The sequence below is a fragment of the Heterodontus francisci genome, chromosome 5 (genome assembly GCF_036365525.1).
Source record: "Heterodontus francisci isolate sHetFra1 chromosome 5, sHetFra1.hap1, whole genome shotgun sequence".
Classification (NCBI taxonomy): Eukaryota; Metazoa; Chordata; class Chondrichthyes; order Heterodontiformes; family Heterodontidae; genus Heterodontus; species Heterodontus francisci.
In genome coordinates this window covers 23,806,927-23,825,857 of record NC_090375.1, presented here as the reverse complement: position 1 = coordinate 23,825,857, position 18,931 = coordinate 23,806,927, and the positions used below count along the sequence as shown (strand labels likewise).

Below are 18,931 nucleotides of genomic sequence, written 5' to 3'. Positions count from 1 at the left end.
GAGTGTGATGGAATACCCTCCACTTGCCTGGACGGGTTTAGCTCCAACAGCACTCAAGAAGCTCGACACCATCCAGGACAAAGCAGCCCGCTTGATTGGCACCCCATCCACAAACATTCACTCCCTCCACCACCAACGCACAGTGGCAATAGTGTGTACCATCTACAAGATGCACTGCAGCAACGCAACAAGCATCCGTGGACAGCACCTTCCAAACCCACGACCTCTACCATCTAGAAGGACAAGGGCAGCAAATGCATGGGAACACCACCATCTGCAAATTCCCCTCCAAGTCACACACCATCCTGACTTGGAACTATATGGCCATTCCTTCACTGTCGCTGGGTCAAATCCTGGAACTCCCTTCCTAAAAGCACAGTGGGTGTACCTACCTCACACGGACTGCAGCAGTTCAAGAAGGCAGCTCACCACCACTTTCTTGAGGGCAATTAGGGTTGGGCAATAAATGCTGGCCTGGCCAGCAACGGCCACATCCCATGGATGAATTTTTAAAAATCACAGGTGTGATCCTGCCCTCCAGGTGTGTGAAGGGAGCAGCTCCAGGGTGCCACTTCCTACCTCCTGGTTGCCACCTCCATCCCCGAACCCTCCAGCCAGGTCCGTGCACGTCCCCAGCTCTCTCTCATCCTTCACTGCTGCTGGTGTCTCCAGCCGGCTCTATGCCGCAGCTAATCACTTATCCATCTTTCTCTGACATCACACTAAGATTGTTTTGAACACCAGTGGGATCTGAACCCATGCACCTAGCCCCGCTGGTCTACCTCTCACCGCTGCTCCTGCTCCTTTTATTCCCCCCCCCCCGCCGTTGGTCTGCCTCGCGCCGCTGCTCCCACTCCTTTTGTCCTCCCTGCTGGGAGAAACAACAAAGCAGCATCACATCTTTCGATAAGGTGCTTTACAGGTTTCCGGACTCAACACTGATTCAGTAATTTCAGATCATAATCTTTGCTCCCATTTTTTCAGACAGTAGCTATTTGTGATAATTCTGCTATTCTTATTTACACCTCCTCCAGACCCATCTCTTGTTTCTTCACTTGTCCCACTTCCACCTCCTTTTGCCTTGCACCATCCCTTTTGTCATTTAATCTCCCTTGCCTGCCATCTCATCCGCCTCTATACTTGCTTAAAAGCTGTTGAATCTAACTTTTTCCAATTCAGACAAAAAGTCACTGACCTGAATTGTTAACTCTGTTCTTCTCTCCATAGATGCTGCCTGACTAGCTGAGTACGAGCATGGTATCTTCCAACTTGCCCTCAATTAACCTATTTGTGCATTCTATTTGTTTTGTTTATTTCGGTTTCACAATGATTTGACATATTATTAAATTTAGTATTACTCATAATTCCTATTTTTATTTGCAAGTCTAATGAACTGTAGTCACTCTTATAATGTACCAAAATGCAGCTGTCAACTTGTGTCCAGCAAGATCCTGCAAAACAGCAATCAAGTAGATCACCAGATAACCAGCTTTTGGTCATCTTGATTGAAGGATAATCTTGACCAGGATACCAGGAGAACTCTTCTGCTCTTCTTCGCATAGAGCCTTGAACCATTTATATTCATCCGAAGGGGGCTGATGGGGCCACAGTTTAACATTTCATCCAAAAGATGCACCCCAATAATGTAACACCCTACTTACTAAGCTGACAATGGACAAACATGCTACAAAATCTACATGTTCACAAAAGTACAAGTATCATGTGCAGTAAAACACAGGCAGTTCTAAAACTTATATTATGACCATCTTTATTGCCCAATGTTTCACAACTCAACTACAACTCAAGTATTTATGCTTTTAAAAATCTGCAGTAGACAAGCCACATTTTTAAGACTGAACCAAAGCATTCTCAGCCTGGGTCTGGTTCAGATTGCACAGCCAAAACATGAAAACCAAAAAGAAAAATTGGACATAAAGTCGAATACAGATCCACAACATTTAGTATTAGTGTTTGTTATATTATGAATGTTGAAACAAAAATTTGAGTAAGGATTCTCAGTAACTAAACAGTATCAATATAATATTTTAAGATTTCTATTTCCAGAATACTTGTACTTTAAAAGTTTTTAAACATTGTGCTTGAATGTCAGTTTAATTCAAAGGATCCCAACATTAAAATCAAAATACAAAGCAGCATCTAGTCAATCAGCAGTGATTTTGTGATTCCAGCAAATGTAATTACTCCCTGGCAACAAACAGTTTAGATGCATTCTCACTCTCAATAGAGCAAGCTGCCTTATTATGCATTGGTTCTGTAGCACACATATTTGCCTGTTTTTTGATATAGTCACATGCATTTCTTCCCCCATTACTGCTGTGCTGTATTTTCCTTTCTCTTCTCTTCACATGCTCGTTTTTCCCTTTCTTCCAAACAATTACATGCAGTGAGTCAATCATTTTCTTGCCAGCTTGCTCATAGTTGATACACATTAAGTCTAATCTCCACATTAATAACACTATACCTTGGTGAACCAGTGGTACTTCAAGTCTGTCTTCCTTTGTTCCATCTGATCAACAAAATGAATAAGAAACTTGGGAGTTTTTTTTCCAATCCCCAAATGACTAGAATACGATCAGTGCAATCACTCCAGGACTGGTCATCCAACCAGCTTTTATTTTTGTGTGTGGACGAGACTTGCAAGACAGTATTTATCACCCATCCCTACTTGTCCTTAGGGCATTACGTCAACCACGTAATATGGGATTAAAGTCACATTAGGCGAGACCTAGACAGGTTCCCCTCCCTGAAAGGCATTAGTGAGCTTTTAATGATAATCTGGTGGTTTTCAGAGTTATTTTTTTCTGGTGACAGCTGACAAATTACCAGATTTTTCGAATTCTATTTCCCAACTAGTCATGTTGTGATTTGAACTCACCAGTTCTGGGTAGTTAGTCTCGTACCATAACGATAAGGCTGCCATATCGCTGAAAAAGCTTTTTCTCACCCATCTGGTTATCAAAGCCAGGAATCAGCCACCAATATTTAAAGACAATAAAAACAACAAAATACTACTTAAGGATCCTGTGCAAAATATTAAACTACTTTCTTCTTTTAGATGGTGATTTACCAACAGTGTATGACCAATATACATTTTTATTTCCGTGTTTAAGAATTGGTGACCAAGAAACTAGCTTGTTCCATGGTCTTTTTTGTTGCCCTTGGCAACTGAGCCTTGACTGAGCTTCATGTTACTTTGTATATACTCTGCTGCATAATATCACAGCCCACTTGGACACAACATTTATTTCTCAAGGATCCTATTATAATAAAGGAGCATAAATTTAAAAGCTCCAACGCACAGCAACACTGACGAAATGCCTCCGCTCTACCAGCTATAAAGGCAGTTGTCACTGGCCAGTCTTGTGCATCTCTTGGCAGTTACCTAAGGAATGGCGCCAGCAAAAATTCCCCAAATCCACTCAGCCACAGTTGGTGTACCACCCGGACAGCTCTGTATAGAAAGAAAAAAATGGGTGCTAACCTTTATAAAAGTATGCAGCTCTGTTGCAGGAAGACGGCATTGGGTTCTGTTGCATCAGTCTATTGGTGGACCTATAGTTTGACCTTTCAAGTAAGGTACTTGTGTTAAAATGATCAAGCACAGAAGGAGGTCATTCAGTCCATCGCGCCTGCACTGGCTCTTTCTTAGAGCCATCCAGTTAGTCTTACTCACCAGCTTGTTCCCTATATCTCTGATGTCTCCTTTTCAAGTATATATTTTGAAAGTTTCTATTTAATCTGTTGCTACTACCCTTTCAGGCAGCACATTCCAGATCATAACTCACTGCATAAGAAACATTTTCACCTTCCCTCTGGTTCGTTTGCCAATTACCTTAAACCGGTGTCCTCTAGTTACTGACCCATAGAATAGAAAATCATAGCAAGTTTAAGACACAGAAAGAGGTCACTTGGCCCATCATGTCTGTGCTGGCCGAAAAACGATCCACCTATTCTAATCCCACTTTCCACGTTTGGTCCATAGCCCTGCACATTACAGCACTTGAGGTGCATATCCAGACTCCTTTTAAACGAGTTGAGGGTTTTGGCCTCAACTACTCTTTCAGGCAGTGAGTTCCAGGCCCCCACCACCATCCTCTGGGTGAAAACGTTTTTCCTCATCCCCTCTCTAATGTTTCTACCAATCACTTTAAATCTATGCCTCCTCATCACTGACCTCTCTGCTATGGCAAATAGACCCTTCACCGCCACTGTATCCAGGCCCCTCACAATTTTGTACATTTCAATCAGATCTCCCCTCAGCCTTCTCTGTTCCAAGGAGAACAACCCCAGCCTATCCAGTCTTTCCTCACAGCTGCACCTTTCCAGTCCTGGCAACATCCTTGCAAATCTCCTCTGTACGCTCTCTAGTGCAACTACATCCTTTCTGTAATGAGGTGACCAGAACTGCACACAGTACTCAACTTGTGGCCTAACCAATGAGTTATACAGTTCCAGCATAACCTCCCTGCCCTTATATTCTATACCTTGGCTAATAAAGGAAAGTATTCCATATGACTTCTTAACCACCTTATCAACCCGTCCTGCTACCTTCAGGGATCTGTGGACATTCACTCACTTCCTCTATACTTCTCAGTATTTTCCCATTAATCATATATTCCTTTGCCTTGTTTGCATCACCTCACACTTCTCCAGGTTGAATGCCATTTGCCACTTTTCTGTCCATCTGACCAGACCATCAATATTTTCCTACAGCTATCCTCCTCGCTATCTACCACACGGCCAATCTTTGTGTCGTCTGCAAACTTCTTTATCATGCCCCCTACATTTACATCCAAATTGTTACTATATACCACAAAGAGCAGGGGACCCAGTACTGAGCCATGCAGAACGCCACTGGAAATAGCCCTCCAGTTGCTAAAACACCTGTCAACAATTACCCTTTGTTTCCTGCCACTGAGCCAATTTTGTATCCACCTTGCTACATTTCCCTGGATCCCATGGAATTCTTTTTTAACCAGTCTGCCATGTGGGATCTTGTCAAAAGCCTTCCTAAAATCCATATAGACCACATCAACTGCACTACCTTCATCTATCTTCCTTGTTATTTCTTTAAAAAATTTGATCAAGTTGGTCAAACAAGATATTCCCTTAACAAATACATACTATCCTTGATTCACCTGTGCCTTTCGAAGTGACAGTTTATCCTGTCTCTCAGAATAGATTCCAATAATTTGCCCATTCCTAAGGTTAGACTTACTAGCCTGTAATTATTCAGTCTATCCCTCACTCCCTATTTCAACAGCGGTACAACGTTAGCAATTCTTCATTCCTCCAGCACCACACCTGTATCCAGTGAGGCCTGGAAAATGATGGTCAGGCCTTCTGCTATTTCCTCTCTTGCTTCTTTTAACAGTCAGGGATACATTTCATCTGGTCCTGGTGATTTATCAACTTTCAAGGATGCTCATCCCATTAATACAATAAATACAACTAGAAATACAATCAAATTCAGATGAAAATATACTGCACACAAATTATTTTTGTCATAATAATGATCTAAAATGACTGATAGCGTATCTATGGGAAATCTCCCACAGTAAATATACCAATAGAAGTACACATACCTTTTAAAGCATTTGTGGCTTGAAAACCAGCTTCCTGCATACTGTTTTCCAAGCAATACTTGCAATTCCAACTTCAACCTGTCCTCACTGGGCGAAACAGAGCAGGTAGCAGCCAGGACACTTCCATTGTGGGTCTTGAAGTTTCATTTCTAACTGCAGTGCATTTCATCTGCAAACAATCTCCAGAAGCAGATGTGCGAATAAAAGTTGAAATTACGAACTGCTAAATATGTTAGCAGAGTATTAGCCGCCAAGCCACAAGAATCTTGCCATTGTGAATTTGAAAGACAGGGCAGAGTAAGGAACCGTCCCCACAGGCGTCCTTTTAAAAACGTAGTTATAATCACTAAGCTGTCTCTTCTCCAGGATTCAGTCACATGCACTTTCTATTCCCATCCTATGTTGCTTCAGGCAAACTCCTGAAAAATTAAAAAGCATAGATTATGTTTTGATGACCTGTAGACTTATTAAAATGAGTAGGTCTGACTAAGGGAAACCAGTTTCAAGGACAGCTAGTTCACATCAAAGACCTTCAAAAAAAACAAAAGTAGTCCAACAGTTCTCAGAACATTTCAGTTGACTTTGAAATGCAAGGTAAATAGGGTTATTTATATTCAATTCCAAAAACATGTCAAAATATACATTTAAAAATGAAAAAAATCTGACCTCTGCTTAGTAATCAATGTTGACAGAGCCTTTCCTAGTTAAGTGGTTTTGGTGAGAAATGCAATAGGGAAATCCACAAGTATCACTAAAGAAAGAATGCTTCAATTTACTAACTAAAATTCTATTACTGCGAAAATGCTAGCCTTATTTTAGGTATGAATGGCTTCTACCATGGGAGGTTTGCATCTAAAGAGGGGCAGTGGAGAAGATAAAAGTTTAAAATGGTAGAAAACAACTTATATTTATATAGTGCCTTTAATGTAACAAAACATCCCAAGGTGCTTCAGAGGAGCATTATAAAACAAAGTAGGAAATCAAGCCACAAAAGGAGATATTCGGTCAGATGACCAAAAGTTTGTCCAAAGAAGTAGGTTTTAATGAGAAAAGCGAGGTAGAGAGGTGTACGGATGGTATTCCAGAGATTGGGGCCTAGACAACAGAAGGCACGGACACCAATGGTGGAGCGATTAAAATCTAGATGCACAAGAGCCCAAAATTAGAGGAGTGCAGATATCTCAGAGGGTTGTGGGACTGGAGGAGATTACAAAGATAGGGAGGGGCAGGGCCACAGTGGGATTTGAAAATAAGGATGAGAATTTTAAAAATCAAGATATTTCTTGATCGGGAGCCAATGTAGGTCAGTGAGCACAGGGGTGAAAGAGGAACAGGACTTGGTGCGAGTTAAGACAAGGGCAGTAGAGTTTTGGATGACCTCATATTTACAAAGAGTAGAATACGGGAGTGCGTTGAAATATTCGAGTCTAGAGGCAATAGAGGAGCTAAGTCGGGCGATATTATAGAGATGGAAATGGGAGGACTTAGTGATGACATGAATATGAGGTAGGAAGCTCATCTCAGGGTCAAATGTGATAAGGTTGCAAACAGACTGGCTTAATCTCAGACTGTTGCCAGGGAGAGTGATGGAGATAGTAGCTAGGGAATGGAGTTTGGAGCAGGAACCAAAAGCTTCATTCCTTCCAATATTTAATTGGAGGAAATTTCTGCTCATCCAAGACTGGATGTCGGATAAGCCATCTGATAATTTAGCAACAGTGGAAGAGTCAAGAGAAGTGGTAGAGAAGTGGTGGTGAGGTAGAGCTGAGTCGTCACCATACATGTGAAAACTAATGCAGTGCTTTCGGATGATGTCACCGAGAGGCTGCAAATTGATGAGAAATAGAAGAAAAGGGGTGTAAAGTAAATATCTAAAAAAAATACTATATTAATACAAACATAGTGAGAATATACATAACATACTCCGCGCATACATGCATCACACACTGGATAAATCCTTATTACATGGGAATTTTTGTATTTTAGTTAAAAATGTTACTGTGGTGAGGGATTTAAAGAGCATATCAAAATATTTCCAGAAAATTCACAGCATGAAATAATTCAGTCAAAACATTCCAATTAAACAATGACAAATGGGATAAGTCCTATTTAGCTTTTTAAAAAAAGACAAATAGCTAAGCAAAGTTGATTCAAATTATACAAGTAGCTTCGCAAACATTATGTAACATGAATATATTGGTAAAACTGATAGATAAAAAAACTTCGACCTCAAATGGTGCTCACAATTCTGAAATTATCTCCCTTTTGAACTAATGGTAAGGAAGGGCATTAACTATAGTATAAAAAGCTAATTAGACGCCCCACCAAAAATAGCAAGTTTTCAAAGCTGAGGCCTAATTTTGGTGGCATTGTACGATCTTGTCAACTATCTTTAATTAACAATGGCAGTGGGATACCTTAAGAAGCACACCATGCAAGTGATTAGTTTAGTTTAGAGATACAGCACTGAAACAGGCCCTTCGGCCCACCGAGTCTGTGCCGACCATCAACCACCCATTTATACTAATCCTACACTAATTCCATTGTGTACTATCAGGAGGGCTCTGCCATCCCCAGGTTTAAAATAATGCAAGAAAATAATAAAGATGCAATTCCTGCTCATACCATTGAGTAGAGAGATTGCATAGCATCCTTCAGTGCAACGAACCTCAGGCGAGTCCCCTCACTACTTGCACCCTACACCAGTTACACTCATAACCAGAGGTTTAATTTGTGCAAAATGAGAATCCTGTGTTGTTTAGAGTTTAGAGATACAGCACTGAAACAGGCCCTTCGGCCCACCGAGTCTGTGCCGACCATCAACCACCCATTTATACTAATCCTACACTAATCCCATATTCCGACCACATCCCCACCTGTCCCTATATTTCCCTACCACCTACCTATACTAGGGGCAATTTATAATGGCCAATTTAGGTGAATTCAGAATAGCAAATTGGCCCAAACTATTTAAATGCGTCTACTCATTTTACAGCTAGATTCAAACCCAAACTCTTAACAGGGGAAAAGATTAGCGTGCTAACTCAGTGCATTATCTAGCTTCTTTCACCTTCACCACCCACCACCACCCCACCTCCCAAAAGTAATGCAGCTTTATGTATTACCAAGTACATACATGTTGCCAAGGACTGGTTTGGAGATCTAACAGTGATTATTCTCTTCCAAACTACGAATTCCACAATCCTTCTACTACTTGCAGACACTGACACATGCTGGAATACAATTCTATGAGCTTCAGTCCTTCAGTACTTCAATCAAATAATTTGCCCGACTAAGCAGAAACAGGTTACTCAACTGTGAGACAGAATTACCAAATTAATCCTGTCTGTACCATAATCCCCACATGCACATTTTCCAGCAATAGCCATCTGAAAACTCTAGCTCAAAGACACTGAAATCATCTGTACATTTTTACCAGTACTCTCTAAATGACATAAACTAGATCAGGGCAGAGTACGAATTGAACCAGGGACCTTCCTCGTTTGAATGGTGCAGTATCACATTGCACTTATTCACAGCCATGAGAAGATCCTCTATAAATAAGGCACATACTGGAAGTGCCTACACATGCATAAAGCTTTTGAACCAGAATTTAGGTTTGGTAAACATTTAAATGTTGACAATCTTCAAAATATTACCTGCTGTAAATGCTACTGCAATCACAACACATAGAAATTACTGGAAATGGATACAGTTTATTCCAGCACTCCATACTGTTACTTGACTTTCTCCTGATTGAAATGAGATTGTGCTGAATTACAATCACATGCACAACTTTCTCCTCATTTTCATCTTAGATGACCTAAAGCACAAAAAAAATCCAACAACAAAATCTATATTGACAGCTGTTGACAGTTTTAGTCTAATCTAAATTCATAAATGTAATTTGAAGATAAAATATCTGAAATCCTCATTGCTGGTATATTAGAAGTTGAATTAAAAGAAAGGAACAGTGGGCCAGATACAGAGTGGTTGAGGACACTTACTTACCTTGAACAAAATGAACTACTCAAGTTTAAAGGAATGATTACAAAATGTTCAAACGTCATCTCTGAACTATGACAAAATCTGATTGTCAAATATTTAGACAGAAGTAAAATATGTTGGCATAACATCTTAATTCTTGCAGGTCAAGTGTTGAAAAGATGGAAAGTGATACTTCACTGGCAACACAGATTTTCAAATAGTGGTAATAGATGAGAAACACTAACAAGTCTGGCAGCATCTGTGGAGAAAGAAACAGTTAACATTTCAGGTTTTTAAGCTCTGTTTCTCTCTCCACCGATGCTGCCAGATCTGCTATTAAAAGGATTTTCTGTTTTTATTTCAGATTTCCAGCATCCTCAGTATTTTGCATTTGTGTTAATGTCTGTGTGTTGATTTCCTCCCTGTAATTCTCTACTTTAAACAACTCTATGGGATATGTAACTGACATTATAATTGCAGTTGATCCAGACAAAGCTGGTTTTCATGGCCTTTGCTTCATTTCAGATCAGCCCACACTAGATTGAAACCATAGATTACACAAAGGATGCTTCATTATAGAAAAGGCATTCTTAAAAATGTTTGCTGATGCAGCCGGGAGAATCACGTTAAGAAAGCTAGATAATTAGATTTTCATTACAAATTGACAAATTACAAATAGACAAATTACAAATACAGGCTAGCTTTAAAATTCTTTTCAAGACACATCCTTCTGCAGGAATTTTTGTAGATCGACACTTTTAGCTTGGGAGAAAATTTTGAATTTTTCCTTGAACAGTTCTTTCCATATTTCAAATCTGTGGGCATGGCTGGTTTAGGGGTAGAATTCTCACCTGCAACGCAGGAGACAAGAGTTTGTTTCCAGGCCAACGCAGGACCCTTTGGGCTGAACAACCTCCTTCTGTGCTACCTGATTCAACGATAATTTGATGATTCACACTGTGTGGAAACTAAGTTGTCCAGGCTATTTTCTTCCAATAGGGAAGTGCAGAAGAAAAAGATACCACAAAGTAATAAAGTAAGTTCGAATGTCAGCACAGATGCTCCAAGTGGAAAGTTCTGACACTGAAACATCCAGGTTCTACAACAGAATTCAAGATGCATCACAGAAGCACATTATTTTAAGACTGCAAGTTCTTGAATATGTACTTAATCCCCAATCTCCAACTGCATCATCACATTGAAAATTTTCCAGCACAAAAGAGGCGAATGTCAGCTTCAGAAGCATTAAATATAAAAAGTTCCTTAAACTGCAGAGAACTGACATGTGAAAATGACTGAAGAAAGACTTGCATTTGCATAGCGCTTTTAATGTCCTGGATGTATATGTGCAACAATCATTGAAGGTGGCAGGACAGGTTGAGAGAATGGTTAATACAGCATCCTAGGCTTCATTAATAGCGGCACAGAGTACAAAAGCAAGGCAGTTATGCTAAACTTGCATAGAACTGTGGTTCGGCCTTATCTGTGTCCAGTTCTGGGTGCCACACTTTAGGAAATATGTGAAGGCATTGGAAAGAATGCAGAAAAGATTCACGAGAATGGTTCCAGGGATGAGGAACCTCAGTTACGAGGATAGATTACAGAAGTTGGGACTGTTTTCTTTGGAGAAGAGAAGATTGAGAGGAGATTTGATAGAGGTATTCAAAATCATGAGGGGTCTGGACAGGGTAGATAGGGAAAACCTGTTCCCATTGGTGGAGGGATTGAGAACAAGAGTGCACAAATTTAAGGTAATTGGCAAAAGAAGCAATAGCACAATGAGGAAGAACATTTTAACTCGAGTGGTTAGGACCTGGACTGCACTGCCTGAGATTGTGGTGGAGGCAGGTTCAATCGAAACATTCAAGAGGTAATTGGATTGTTATCTGAAAAGGAAGAATGTGCAGGGCTATGGGGAGAAGGCTAGGGAGTGGCAGTAGGTAAACTGCTGCTTCGAAGAGCCAGCGCAGACACCATGGGCCAAACAGCCGCCTTCTGTGCTGTAACAATTCTGTGATGTCCTGGATGGGACCTGAACCCACAATCTTGACTCAGAGTGCTAACAGCTTTCTATTCTCTGTGTGTTGGCACAATAAGCTTCTTCACCGTCATTGTTACTAGCAATGAAGTTCAATTTTATGTATGAATGGAAACAGCAAGGTAACCCCCAATTCATACAGTTATCCTGAAAGAGGTACATCTACAACACAAGATAATGATAATGTACATAATACAGAACTTTATTCTGTGCTAATAGCAATTCTGAGTTCCAGTCTTCAGAACATACTACTAACTGTTGAGTTCCTTAAGAAACACAGTGCACACAGCATCATGAATTTGTATGAGCTCCAAGATTATCCCGCCAGTATTGATATTAGTCTGTAAAATTAATCACTTTTTTTTTTTAAAAAGCTTTTGCAAAAATAGTCTGCCTCCTTACCACTCTTTTTAACTTTCCAAACGATTTGAAAAAGAGGTCAAGATGAATCAGTAGAGAAAAGCTTTAAACAATGAGAGGAGTTCCATTAATCTTGCTTGGGGTTTCACAATTATCTCTTGCTGGGTTCTTTTAAATGCTTCTACTTATGAACTTGCTACTGTTCTCACACCATTCTAAAATTATTTTAAACAGCAGTCATGCCTGTTGATGACTGAAAACTACAGAAACTTAGGCTTCCGGATAACTGTATAAGCGTTTGATTAGTACTACCCAAACTACACCTTGGCTCACTAGCCAAACACCCCCATTATAGAAAGGACAATAAAACCAAAACCAGCATAGTGTAGATTCACTAGGATGAAACCTGAAAATATTAGGATTATTTACACTGGAGTACAGAAGTCAAGAAGAGGTTTAACTGAGCTTTCTAAAATTATGAAGAGTTTAGAGGGGAGCTAGTAATGACAGTCAGTGAGGTTAGAAGAAATTTCCTTATGCAGAGTGTTGTTAAATCATGGAATGTTTTGTTGCAAGGAACTGTTGGGGCAGAGACCAATGCAGCTTTTGAAGGAAAAATGGATAAACATTCGAAGCAATGGAAAATACAAGACTTTGGGAAGAGAACAGGGCATTGGAATTAGTTTTGGATTGCTGTAGCAAAGCCCCAGTACAGACACAAAAGCCAAATGACTGAATTTAACAGTTCCAAGTCACAATATATAACTAGTGAATTCTTAAACCAAAATGGGAGTTATAACTTACATTTTCAAACCACAAAGTTTGTGAATGGTTTTGTAGTTAGTATATTTTACTCCATGTATGGCATTTGCTTTGCTACTTATAGTCCCACGTTATAGAAGTGTGCAAATATTAAATATTATATGAAGAGCACTAATCTATAATAATTCCTATTACGCTGAGTCTCTAAAATTATACGTTAAATTTTTCAGCTGCAAAAGCTTACACGCAGTTGATAGAATTCATATTTCGATCATCTTACCTATATCGTTCACTGGGATGCAATTAATCATTTGCATGTAAGGAAGAATAAATTCAGTTCCTAAACAAGACACATAGCTGGATACAGAACATAAGAACTTAACAAATAGGAGCAGAAGGAGGAGGCCATCTGGCCCCTCAAGCTTGCTCTGCTCTTCAATATCATTACCCCACCCCCACATAACCCTTGACTCCCTCAAAGTTCAAAATTCTCTCTAGCGCAGCCTTGAATATATACCCAGACCCCAGTGCTCTCTGGGGTATGGAATTCCAATTGACCCTCTAATGCCCCGAAGACATGGTTCAAATCCCACCACGGCAGCTGGTGGAATTTAAATTCAATTAATAAATACAATTCATTAATTTAAAAAATCTGGAATTGAAAGCTATTCTTAGTTTTACGTCACCATTACTATCGATTGTCGTTTAAAAAACCCATCTTGTTCACTAATGTCCTTTAGGGAAGGAAATCTGCCATTTTTACCTGGACTGGCCTACATGCGACTCCAGACCCACAGCAATGTGAGTGACTCTTAACTACCCTCTGAAATGGCCTAGCAAGCCATTCAGTTGTCAAGGGCAATTAGGGTTGGGCAACAAATGCTGGCCTGCCAACGACGCCCACATCCCATGAAATAAAATTTTAAAAATTCCTCATCTCCGTCTTAAATGGGAGACCCCTTATTTTGAAACTGTGCCCCCTAGTTCTAGATTTTCCCACGACAGAAAATATCCTCTCAGCATCTACCCTGTCCAGCCCCCTCAGAATCTTATATATTTTAATAAGATCACCTTGCATCCTTCTAAACTCCAATGGGTAAAGGCCCAAACTGCTCAACCTTTCCTCATAGGCAACCCCTTCATCCCAGGAATCAAACTAGTCAACCTTCTCTGAACTGCCTCCAATAAGCTTACATTCTTCCTTAAGTAACAAGATCAAAACTGTACGCAGTACCCTAGGTGTGGTTTCTCCAAGCCCTGTTCATTTGTAGAAAGACTACCCTACTTTTATACTCCATCCCCCTTGCAATAAATGCCAACATTCCATTTGCCTTCCTAATTACTTGCTGTACCTGCATGCTAACATTTTAAGATTCATGTACAAGGATACCCAGATCCCTCTGTACTGCAGCATTCTGCAGTCTCTCTCTATTTAAATATTCTTCTTGTCTATTTCTTCTCACCAAAGTAAACAACCTCACGTTTTCCCACATGATACGCCATCTGCCAAATTTTCATCCATTCACTTAACCTATCTATAATTCCTTTGCAGACTCCGTATCCTGCTCACAACTTGCTTTCCTTCATATCTTTGTATCAGCAAATTTGGCTACAATACACTCAGTCCCTTTCTCCAAGTCATTAATATAGACTGTAAATAGTTGAGGCCCTAGCACTGACCCCTGTGGCACTCCCATAGTTACAGTCTGCCAATCTGAAAATGAACCATTTATCCCAACTGTCCCAATGACAGATGTTAGGCTATCTGGCCTTGTTTCCTGCTTTCTGTCTCCACCTTTTCTTGAATAGAGGTGTTATATTTGTAGTTTTCCAATCTTCTGGGACCTTTCCAGAATCGATGGAATTTTGGAAAATTACAATTAATGCATTCTTTTTAAAACCCTAGGATGCAGGCCATCAGGTCCAGGGAACTTGTCAGCCTTTAGTCCTATTAGTTTTGCTAGTACTTTTTCTCTAGTGGTAGAGATTGTTTTAAGTTCCTCCCTCCTTCTTTCCCCTTGATTTTCTACTATTCTTGGGATTTTTTTTCTTCTTTCCTGAAGCCAGATACAAAATACTTCTTCAAAGTCTCTGCCATTTCCTTGTTTCCCATTATTAATTCCCCAGTCTCATCCTCTAAAGGACCAATGTTTACTTTAGCTGCCCACTTCCTTTTTATGTACTTGCAGAAGCTCTGTCTATTTTTATATTTCTTGCTAGTTGACTCTAATTTCTCCCCTTTTTACGTCATCCTTTGTTGGTTTCTAATATTTGCCCAATCTTCTGACCTACCACTAATCTTCACAGCATTGTATGCCTTTTCTTTCAATTTGATACCATCCCTAACTTCCTTAGTTAGCCACATATAGTTCATCCTTCTCGTGGAGTCATTTTTTCTCAATGGATTACATCTGTGTTGAGTTATGAATTATCTCCTTATACATTTTCCACTGCTTATCTACTGTGTTACCTTTTAACCTACTTTCCCAGTCCACTGTAGCCAACTCTGTCTTTATACCCTTGTAATTGCCTTTATTTAAGACACTGGTTTCAGACCTAAGTTTCTCACCCTCAAACTGAATGTGAAATTCTATCATCACGTGATCGCTCTTGCCGAGAGCATGCTTTACTACGAGATCATAAATTAATCCTGTATCATTGTACATTACCAGGTCTAAAATAGCATGTTCCCTGTTTCGTTTCAGAATGCATTGTTCTAAGAAACCTGTCCCGAATACATTCTATGAACTCATCAAGGCTACCTTGGTCAATTTGATTTGTTCAATCAATAAGATGATTAAAATCACCCACGATTATTGCAGTACCTTTCTTACAAGCCCCATTACTTGTTGATTTACACTCTGTCCCACAGTGTGGTTGTTAAATGGCCTATAAATCACTCCCACCAGTGACTTCTTTCCCTTGCTATTCTCATCTCCGCCAAAATCTTAATCTTCAAAGCTAAGATCATTTCTCACTACTCTACTGATCTCCTCCTTTATTAATAGAGCTACCCCACTTCCTTTTTCTTTCTTCCTATTCTTTCGAAATTGCTGGTGATCCAGTGCAATACTGAGAGTGTGTTGTACTGTTGGAGGCACTATCCTTCAGACTGGACATTAAATCTTTGTTCTAGTGGATCATGTGGGCATTCAAGATTCCCTGGCACTATTTAGAGAGAAAGGAGTTCCCTATCTTGGCCAAATTGCAAAAAAATCAGACAAGTTAGCCATTCACCTCATTGCTGTTTGTGGGATCTTATGAAGAAAGCAGATGCTACATTTGTCTACATAATAAGTCAAATGCACTTCAAAATTAGTTGCCTGTGTATGTGAAGCACATCAAGATGCTTCTGAAGGACAGAATAACAGGTTTTATATCATATAAAATATAAATAAAGATAAATAAATAGAGCATGATATTTTCACATCACCCCAAAAAACCTTGGTAACACTGAGGTTGTATTCAGACCATAGCACTTACTGAACCTAACTAACACTTTATCGGCTTAAAGGAACCTGGTTAGAGTTCTGGGAAAAATAGAGTATATGTTGACCATTACGGTAAGTGGGAAAATTTAAATATATGTTATGACCTGTGGAGAAGTGGGACTAGAATAAACAGTGCTCTCCTCCTTGTTAACTCAAGAAAACCTGTCCAATTGGTTCTTGTTATGATCATAGTAAGTAATTAATCAAACACCCACTGAATTGGCCAGTACACCCACTTTAAGAATTAAACCTGTTGAGGTCAAACAAGGAGAGGGAAAAGAGGGAAGCCCTTTGACCCCTCCTCACTCGACTGTAATATGGAGTCTCAAATTAGGAATGGCAGCTATCAATTCTGGTGCAATAATTTTTTTCTTTGTACTACTTTGAAGGGAGGTCAGAAACTCAAATTACTAATTAAAAGTACGTAATTATCAAATTTGGACATTTTTTTTGAGTACTTTTATCTGCTTAATCCAAAAAAAACCAGAAAACCTAGACAGGGTATGAAAAGAAAAATGAAGCAGAGCTTATTTTTAATATATTCCAGTATGTATGGTTTAAAACCATGTGGTCTAAATGCGAATAAAAAAAATAATTCAGCAACATGCTCCTCAAATCGATCACCTGTTTCTTGGAAACAGGTTTCTGCTTTTTTTAAAAAACTCTTTGCCCTCGTTTGTTAGGCTTCCTTGTTAAAGACCAATAAATCCTGGCACAGGTTGTTGGACGAGCTGTTCCACATTCTGCATCATAGTATACGAATTGTGTAGCACCAGAAGCGAGCATCCTAAGTTGCCTGGTTGTATTTTGAACAAACTGACAGCAACCTGGACTGACGTCTCGGGTGAATAGCCATCAATAATTATATCAGGGGAGTTTATTGATTAAGACAAAAGCAAAATTGTTTTGATCTAGAATTTAGAGAACAACAGGATCTGCACACAACTCAGACATTCAAGGACAGGCTGTAGATGGTACACTTAGACTTCCTGTCCCGGTCCTAGGGGAGCTAAATATATTCCAGCTCAACACAGCGAATTGAGATTTTCTTTAAATTGAGACCTTACCTTAGTATGTTCTACATTGGATGTTTTTCTATTCTATTTTCGACTGAGTCTAGGCTCAATTCAAAAATTAATTTTGAGATATTTTTCCTTTACTCTTTTGGTTTGTCAAATTTATACTTCAACCTTGTTACTAAAATAATTCAAGAAAGAAAATAACTGAACCTTTACTTGGTGATTAATCTTTCCCTTCTATTTTGTTGAATTTTAATGCTACACTTCCAGAAACATAGGCCCCACAAATAACATTCCATGGAAATAAGGAAAAGGTAACAGTCTTTAGACAGTAATCAATTGCAAATGGCATGGTAATTGCTATCCTACATCTAGAAATAGCTTACAAGTGCAATTTTAGTTACATTGTATATACAACTTTGCATCAATGCAAAAAACCCTTTTACGGAGCCAATGTTTTCTCAAAAGATTACAGGCAAATCAAATTTGTCTGCTACTGCTACAGCCAGAAAAAAATCTTCAGCTGCATATTTAGCAAGCTTTACTAACGAATTTGAGTCCCTTTTTGCTGTTCTTAAAGAAAGCTGTTCCAAACAAAATATGAATACTGTGAAGCCTATTGTTTTCTGTAACTTAGCATCTGCAGCAAAATACCAAACAGCAACCCTTTCATCAGGTGATTCTGCAATAGATTGCAGCCTTTCACAGAACCTTGTTTTTCTTTTGAGACTTCTACCCTGCAGGATTCAGCCATGAAAACCTTAATATAAATGTGGATGATCTGAATTTTCACTCAAGTATACTTACTTATTATTGAAAGAAACAGCAATTTTCCCCTATCCATCACTCCCGAAGGTGTTGATTCCTTGTGGGGGTACAGTTCCTTCAGCACTGAAGGAACTGTCACCCAGTGATCATTCTAGAGAGTTTAGGCTTAGAATATTATTACAGAAAAATCTGGTTCTGTTAAGACAATCATGTCTTGGCATTTCCAGCATGGGCAGATGGATGGCAATCAGGAATAGGAATCCAGACCAACTCTCAATGTTGGATAAATGGAAAATTCAATGCAGCAATTTGGGAGGTCACTTAATTTGGCAAGAATAAGAAGGAGCCCACCTATTCCTTGGAAGGTAAAAAGTAAATAGGGTAGAGGAGTAAAGGAATCAGGTAACACAGATACATAAAATGTTACGAAGAGCTGCATTCCAGAGGTGAGGTGAAGTCACTGTGACTGCTTTTGACATCAAGGCAGCATTTGATAGAGCGTTGCATCAAGCAGCTCTAGCATAATTGAGGTCAATGGGAATTAGAGGGAATTAGCTGGTTGGAGTCATACCGAGCACAAAGGAAGATGGTTGTGGTTGTCGGAAACCAATCACCTCGGTCCCAGCACATCACTTAAATTGGTTTTAAGCATGCTGCAGATTATTTAGCCAATGTTGTCCAATCGCAGAAACAGAAGTCCATGCTTGCAAAACTCAAAACACAGTGTCCAACATTAGATGTGATTCTGTGATTGGACAACATTTGCTAAATAATCCACAGTGTGCGAAGAATTACATTGACAACCAATTTAAGATTGTCAGTAGGGCTTGCAATGTGGAGCATTTGTGCATACTGGAAGCTACATATATTAATACACAGGGCCCTGTTCATTGCAGACAT

The 18,931-nt window shown here is 39.5% G+C and overlaps 1 protein-coding gene across 4 annotated transcripts in view; it reads right to left on the bottom strand.

Moving 5' to 3' along the window:
• Positions 1-18,931, bottom strand: part of ldlrad4a (low density lipoprotein receptor class A domain containing 4a) — a 517,031-nt gene that overhangs the window by 355,577 nt on the left and 142,523 nt on the right. For all 4 annotated transcript variants that reach the window (XM_068031198.1, XM_068031197.1, XM_068031196.1 and 1 more), the window contains exon 2: positions 5,607-6,025. In XM_068031198.1, the coding sequence (XP_067887299.1) occupies positions 5,607-5,646 (40 nt within the window). In that variant the 5' untranslated portion in view covers positions 5,647-6,025. The remainder of the gene's footprint in view (positions 1-5,606; positions 6,026-18,931) is intronic.